The 8,194-nt window shown below is 46.0% G+C and overlaps 1 protein-coding gene across 1 annotated transcript in view; it reads right to left on the bottom strand.

Annotated features, from left to right (window-relative positions):
- Window positions 1-209: 209 nt before the first annotated feature.
- LOC112070311 (heat shock protein beta-1-like) overlaps window positions 210-8,194 on the bottom strand; it is a 13,545-nt gene continuing 5,560 nt past the window's right edge. Inside the window, 3 exon segments of the mRNA XM_024137725.2 lie at window positions 210-427; window positions 430-574; window positions 5,709-5,772. Of these exon segments, the coding sequence (XP_023993493.1) occupies window positions 347-427; window positions 430-574; window positions 5,709-5,772 (290 nt within the window). The 3' untranslated portion in view covers window positions 210-346.

The following is an 8,194-nucleotide window of genomic DNA, read 5'->3' as shown; positions in this document are numbered from 1 at the left end:
TTATCACTGATGTCCTGGTTTTTATTGGCTGTTGTGTGTGTGGTGTGTGTGTGTGTGTGTGTGTGTGTGTGGTGTGTGTGTGTGTGTGTGTGTGTGTGTGTGTGTGATGTGTGTGTGTGTGTGCTGTGTGTGTGTGTGTGTGTGTGGAAAGTCTAACTAAACATAATCATCTGTCATCTCTTTAGCATTCTCATCATGACTGATATCACCTAATAACCATAGTAACAACTACAGTAACAACTACAGTAATAAATACAATAAAAACTACAGTAACAACCACAGTAACAACTACAGTAATAAATACAATAAAAACTACAGTGTGTGTGTGTGTGTGTGTGGAGTTTCTTCACCCCTCTTCTTCCTCATTGTCATGTTCGTCAGGGTGGTGCCCTTCGTCTCTTCCCTTCCTCATCGTCATGTCGTCAGGGTTTTGGTCTTGCTGCTGCCCATGGTGACAGGAATGGAGATCTCTGCAGCCTTGATGGCCTGCTTGTTCAGAGGAGCCTCCACGGTCAGAATTCCCTCAGAGGACAGGGTGGACGTCACCTTCTCAGCGTCGGCCATAGAGGGCAGGCTGGAGCAGGAAGGAGAAGAGACCACAGTTCATGGATCCTTTACTGGAGACAGACAGCACTTTTATCTCTCGTTATATCTTCATCTTATCTTATTGGTCTGATACTTTATTCAGATTTCCTGGTGTCTAAACTCGAGGGGAAACGGCACAGTCAGGATATCGTACAACACCTGATACATTGGGAAGCTGTTGCCAATGGCTTATGCTCCAGGAGGAGTAAGAGGACTCAAAGAAGGAAGGAAGGTTACTATTTGGATGCTGTCTATAAAATAATTAATTGAGACATATTTTGATCATTTACTTTAATGTAATTCAGATCAAATCAAATTGTATTTGTCACATGCGCCAAATACAAACAGGTGTACCACCTTACCGTGAAATGCTGACTTACAAGCCCTTAACCAACAATGCAGTTTTAAGAAAAGTAGAGTTAAGAAAATATTTACTAAATGAACTAAAGTGATAATAAAAAATAAAGTAAAAAAAAGAACACAATAAAGTAACAATAACGATGCTATATACAAGGGGTACAGGTTAGTAATGAGGTTATATACAGGGGGTACAGGTTAGTAATGAGGTTATACATATGGGGTACAGGTTAGTAATGAGGCTACATACAAGGGGTACAGGTTAGTAATTAGGCTATATACAAGGGGTACAGGTTAGTAATGAGGTTATATACAAGAGGTACATGTTAGTAATGAGGCTATATACAAGGGGTACAGGTTAGTAATGAGGCTATATACAAGGGGTACAGGTTAGTAATGAGGTTTACATACACCTAAAGGGAGTACAGGTTAGTAATGGAGGTTATATACAGGGGTACAGGATTAGTAATGAGGTTTAATACAAGGGGTACACGTTAGTAATGGAAGGTTATATACAAGGGGTAACAGGTTAGTAATTAGGCTAATATAACAAGGGGTACAGGTTTAGTAATAGAGGCTATAATACAAGGGTACAGGTTAGCAATGAGGCTATATACAAGGGGTACAGGTTAGTAATGAGGCTAAATATACAGTGGGGCAAAAAAGTATTTAGTCAGCCACCAATTGTGCAAGTCCTCCCACTTAAAAAGATGAGAGAGGCCTGTAATTTTTCATCATAGGTACACTTCAACTATGACAGACAAAATGAGGGAAAAAAATCCTGAAAATTACATTGTAGGATTTTTAATGAATTTATTTGCAAATTATGGTGGAAAATAAGTATTTGGTCAATAACAAAAGTTTATCTCATACTTTGTTATATACCCTTTGTTGGCAATGACAGAGGTCAAACGTTTTCTGTAAGTCTTCACAAGGTTTTCCACACACTGTTGCTGGTATTTTGGCCCATTCCTCATGCAGATCTCCTCTAGAGCAGTGAAGTTTTGGGGCTGTTGCTGGGCCAACACGGACTTTCAACTCCCTCCAAAGATTTTCTATGGGGTTGAGATCTGGAGACTGGCTAGGCCACTCCAGGACTTTGAAATGCTTCTTACGAAGCACTCCTTCGTTGCCCGGGCGCGTGTGTGTTGGGATCATTGTCATGCTGAAAGACCCAGCACAGTTTCATATCTCAATGCCCTTGCTGATGGAAGGAGGTTTTCACTCAAAATCTCACGATACATGTCCCCATTCATTCTTTCCTTTACACGGATCAGTCGTCCTGGTCCCTTTGCAAGAAAACCAGCCCCAAAGTATGATGTTTCCACCCCCATGCTTCACAGTAGGTATGGTGTTCTTTGGATGCAACTCAGCATTCTTTGTCCTCCAAACACGACGAGTTGAGTTTTTACCAAAAAGTTTCTATTTTGGTTTCATCTGACCATATGACATTCTCCCAATCTTCTTCCCGGATCATCCAAATGCTCTCTAGCAAACTTCAGACGGGCTGGACATGTACTGGCTTAAGCAGGGGGACACGTCTGGCACTGCAGGATTTGAGTCCTGGCGGCGTAGTGTGTTACTGATGGTAGGCTTTGTACTTTTTGGTCCAGCTCTCTGCAGGTCATTCACTAGGTCCCCGTGTGGTTCTGGGATTTTTGGCTCACCGTTCTTGTGATAATTTTGACCCCACGGGGGGTGAGATCTTGCGTGGAGCCCCAGATCGAGGGAGATTATCAGTGGTCTTGTTGTCTTTCCCATTTCCTAATAATTGCTCCCACAGTTGATTTCTTCAAACCAAGCTGCTTACCTATTGCAGATTCAGTCTTCCGACTCGTGTGCAGGTCTACAATTTTGTTTTGGTGTCCTTTGACAGCTCTTTGGTCTTGGCCATAGTGGAGTTTGGAGTGTGACTGTTTGAGGTTGTGGACAGGTGTGTCTTTATATCCTGATAAACAAGTTCAAACAGGTGCCATTAATACAGGTAAGACGAGTGAGGACAGAGGAGCCTCTTAAAGAAGAAGTTACAGGTCTGTGAGAGCCAGAAAATCTTGCTTGTTTGTAGGTGACCAAAATATTCTTGAAGGTTCTTTCCTAAAACCATAATTTGCAAATAAATTCATTAAAAATCCTACAATGTGATTTTCTGGATTTTCTTCTCATTTTGTCTGTCATAGTTGAAGTGTACCTATGATGAAAATTACAGGCCTCTCATCTTTTTGTGGGAGAACTTGCACAATTGGTGGCTGACTAAATACTTTTTTGCCCCACTGTACAAGGGGTACAACATTTTATTTAATCAGAAGCCACTGCCAGGTTTCTGGATTGGGCTGCACTCAGAGTATCCTGCCTTGGCAAATCGCACTGTTAAGACACTGATGCCCTTTGCAACCACATACCTATGTGAGAGTGGATTCTCGGCTCTCACTAGCATGACAACTAAATACAGCCACAGACTGGGTGTGGAAAATGATTTAAGACTGAGACTCTCTCCAATACAACCCAACATTGCAGAGTTTTGTGCATCCTTTCAAGCACGCCATTCTCTTTAACCTGTGGTGAGTTATTCACCATTGTTGATGAACAAATAAGGTTTTATATGTAAGATGGCTAAATAAAGAGCAAAGTTATTGATTATTATTATATTATTATTTGAGCCCTGGTCCTATAAGAGCTCTTTGTCACTTCCCACGAGCTGGGTTGTGACAAAACTCACACTCATTCTTATGTTTAATAAATGTATTGTATAGTGGGTGTGTGGCAGACTTACAATGGTTGCAAAAAACAACATTTGAGAGGTGCTAGAGGAGGTACGCAGCTGGAGGCTGAATGTTTGAAGGGGTACGGGACAATAAAAAGTTTGGGAACAACTGGTCTAGGGTATCCGGGATGATGCTGTTGATGTGAGCCTTGACCAGCAATTTCAAAGCACTTCATGGCTACTGACTTGAGTGCTACAGGTTAGTTGTCATTTAGGCAGGTTACCTTCCCTTTCTTGGGCACAGGGACTATGGTGGTTTGCTTGAAACATGTAGGTTTTACAGACTGGGTCGGGGAGAGGTTGAAAATGTCAGMGAAGACACTTGGCCAGTTGGTCCGTGCATGCTATGAGGACACGTCCTGGTAATCCGTCGGCTTGTGAATGTTGACCTGTTCAAAGGTCATGCTCACATTGGCTACGGAGAGCGTGATCACACAGTCGTCCGAAACAGCTGGTGCTCTCATTCATGCTTCAGTGTTGCTTGCCTTAACGCGAGCATAGAAGTGATTTAACTCGTCTGGTAGGCTCGCGTCACTGGGCAGCTCGCGGCTGGGTTTCCTTTGTTGTCCCTAATAGTTTGCAAGCCCTGCCACATCCGACGAGTGTCAGAGCCGGTGTAGTAAGATTCAATCTTAGTCCTGAATTGACGCTTTGCCTGTCTGAATAAACAATTCCATAGTGGGATTTCTTATAAGCGTCCGGATTAGTGTCCCATTCCTTGAAAGCGGCAAATCTAGCCTTTCGCTCGGTGCGGATGTTGCCTCTAATCTATGGCTTTTGGTTGGGATTTGTACGTATGGTCACTGTGGGGACGATAACATCATTGCACTTATTGATGAAGCCGGTGACTGAAGTGGTATACTCCTCAATGTCATTGACCACCACGTCATCTGACCACGTCCATAATGAGCGAGTCATTGGTACTTCCTGCTTTAGTTTTTGCTTGTAAGCAGAAATCAGGAGGATAAAATTACTGTCACATTTTCCAAATGGAGGGCTTTGATAGAACCTTAATTTATTATAAGCTTTCCAGCCTGCCAGTGGAGCAGCGTTGACTCCAAGTTAATGGTACTGTATGTGTAGTGTTGACTCCAGATTCATGGTATGTGTAGAGTTGACTCCAGATTCATGGTATGTGTAGAGTTGACTCCAGATTCATGGTATGTGTAGAGTTGACTCCAGATTCATGGTAGGTGTAGTTTTTACTCCAGATTCATGGTATGTGTAGAGTTGACTCCAGATACATGGTAGGTGTAGTTTTTACTCCAGATTCATGGTATGTGTAGTGGTAGTATGTGTAGTGGCCCCTGGATGGCGACAGAGTCTTGTGGAGCTCAGCTTACGCGGAAGAGAGCTGTACTGTACCGGTGTTGCTTCGCTCAGCCTGCCACTACACTCAACCCTTTAGAGGCTGGACCAATCAAACGTCTACAGGCTGGACCAATCAACCGTCTACAGGCTGGACCAATCAACCGTCTACAGGCTTGACCAATCCAACGTCTACAGGCTTGACCAATCAACCCTCTACAGGCTTGACCAATCAACCCCTCTACAGGCTTGACCAATCAACTGTCTACAGGCTTGACCAATCAACTGTCTACAGGCTTGACCAATCAACCCTCTACAGGCTTGACCAATCAACTGTCTACAGGCTTGACCAATCAACCCTCTGCAGGCTTGACCAATCAACCCCTCTGCAGTCTTGACCAATCAACTGTCTACAGGCTTGATGGATTTCAGTTGTAGACGAAATCAACGTTAAAAGGAGTCCGAGTCAACTTAATCTCTGAAACAAATGGGAGAGACATTATTATTTTGTCCAGTCATTGACAGAGGTTCTATGCCATATTTTTTTATGATTCCTATTTCGTCATGGTAACACATTGTTACAACGTGTTATGCAACAGTGGATTATTTATTTGTCGCACAGTCTTCCAGGTTCTTTGGCAAGCGTGCAGTTGTATTGCTGTTTATGAAACATTGACAATGACGTTGTGTAACTTACGTGTATTTCCTGGTGAAGCATCTGGACACGAATCCATGTTCGTCTTTCCTCTCCTCATGCTTGCCTGTGGTCACAGAACACACACACACACACACGCGCACGCACGCACGCACGCACACACACACACACACACACGCGCACACACACACACACACACACACCAGGTTTAGCACCCTCTCACACACTGGGGACCGTAGTCACTTTATGTGCCACACCCAGCTCATCCAGAGTTTGTTTGAGTGAAATGATGTTTGTTTGAGTGAGATGCTGGTTGTTTAAGTGAGATGCTGTTTGTTAGAGTGAGATGGTGTTTGTTAGAGTGAGATGCTGTTTGTTAGAGTGAGATGCTGTTTGTTTGAGTGAGATGCGGTTTGTTAGAGTGAGATGCTGTTTGAGTGAGATGCTGTTTGAGTGAGATGCTGTTAGAGTGAGATGCTGTTAGAGTGAGATGCTGTTAGAGTGAGATGCTGTTTGTTAGAGTGAGATGCTGTTTGTTAGAGTGAGATGCTGTTTGTTAGAGTGATATGCTGTTAGAGTGATATGCTGTTTGTTAGAGTGAGATGCTGTTTGTAAGAGTGAGATGCTGTTAGAGTGAGATGCTGTTAGAGTGAGATGCTGTTAGAGTGATATGCTGTTAGAGTGATATGCTGTTAGAGTGATATGCTGTTAGAGTGATATGCTGTTAGAGTGATATGCTGTTAGAGTGATATGCTGTCTCTCTCTGTGTTGCTGTTGCCTCTCTGTCTGAAAGTTCCCCTGATACTTCAACACTATCAGTAGGGAGCTACTGGTTCACTCTTTAGGAGGACCATCTGTTCTGTTTTACGAGGGGCTGAGAATAGAAGTCATGCCCCACCCCCTCTCCCTCCTCCCCGTCGCACCCCCCTCCTCCCTGCCGCCCCCATCCCCCTCCCCTGTCGCCCCCCCCTCCTCCCTGCCCCCCCCCCCTCCTCCCTGTCGCCCCCCCTCCTCCCTGTCCCCCCCCTCCTTCCCCCCCCTCCCCTCCTCCCCTGTCCGCCCCCCCCCCCCCCTCCTCCCGCCTGTCGCCCCCCCGTCCTCCTGTCGCCCCCTCCTCCCTGTCGCCCCCCCCCTCCCTGTCACCCCCCCCTCCTCCCTGTCGCCCACCCCTGTCACCCCCCCTCCTCACTGTCACCCCCCCTCCTCCCTGTCACCCCCCTCCTCCCTGTCGCCCCCCCTCCTCCCTGTCACCCCCCCCTTCCTCCCTGTCGCCCCCCCCCCTGTCACCCCCCCTCCTCCCTGTCACCCCCCCCTCCTCCCTGTCACCCCCCCCCCTCCCTGCCGCCCCCCTCCCCTCCTCCCTGTCGCCCTCCCCCTCCTCCTGCCCCCCCCCCCCCCCCCGCTCCCCCCTGTCACCCCCCCCCCCTCCCTGTCACCCCCCCTCCTCCCTGTCGCCCTTGCTTGGTGTCGGTCCTGTTCATCCATGTCCCCTTTGACACGTTCCCTAGCACGTTACATGTTAAATGGAGGCGCTAACTCAACCTCTTTTAAGGTCCGCCCCTTTTTTCTCCACAATTTTGTTGCCTAAAATGACATAGTTTTTGACTGGTTTTTAAACCAGATTCCTACATGCCAGGCCTGAAATTCTGCCCTGCTGTCTCACAGTATATCTGTTTGTTATGACGACAGCTGAGCTGCTAATAGGAGATTGCCACAGGGACATGTCCCCCTTTCCCGCAGGACCACAACACTGGGGAGAGAAAGGACCTTTAATCTGGCATTTATCAACACTGAGGAGAGAAAGGACCTTTAAACAGGAATTCATCAACACTGGGGAGAGAAAGGACCTTTAAACAGGAATTTATCAACACTGAGGAGAGAAAGGACCTTTAAACAGGAATTCATCAACACTGAGGAGAGAGGGTGTGAAAGGACCTTTAAACAGGAATTCATCAACACTGGGGAGAGAAAGGACCTTTAAACAGGAATTCATAAACACTGGGGAGAGAAAGGACCCTTAAACAGGCATTCATCAACACTGGGGAGAGAGTGAAATGATCTTTAACCAGTGCATTAAACCAGAGCCTTTAACCAGGGCCTTTACCCAGGGCCTTTAACCAGGGCCTTTAACCAGGGCCTTTAACCAGGGCATTTACACAGGGCCTTTAACCAGGGCATTTAACCAGGGCCTTTAAACAGGTCTTTAACCAGGGCCTTTAACCAGGGCATTAAACCAGGACATTTAACCAGGGCATTAAACCAGGGCCTTTAACCAGGGCATTTACCCAGGGCCTTTAACCAGGGCATTAAACAACACTGGGCTGCTGAATGAGAGGGTGCGTTACTGGGACCAGATTGAAAATGCATTCACTCCCTACTGTAAGTCGCTCTGGATAAGGGAGCCTACGAAGTGTAGAAGGAAGTGCACTCTGTTAGAGACAAAGTAGAGTCGCAATTCAACAGCTCAGACACAAGAGGTATGTGGCAGGGTCTACAGTCAATCACGGATTACAAAAAGAAAACTAGCC

The sequence above is a fragment of the Salvelinus sp. IW2-2015 genome, unplaced genomic scaffold (assembly GCF_002910315.2).
Source record: "Salvelinus sp. IW2-2015 unplaced genomic scaffold, ASM291031v2 Un_scaffold1286, whole genome shotgun sequence".
NCBI classification, from domain to species: Eukaryota; Metazoa; Chordata; class Actinopteri; order Salmoniformes; family Salmonidae; genus Salvelinus; species Salvelinus sp. IW2-2015.
Note: the sequence above shows the minus strand (reverse complement) of the source record. Positions and strands in the feature narration are given on the sequence as shown.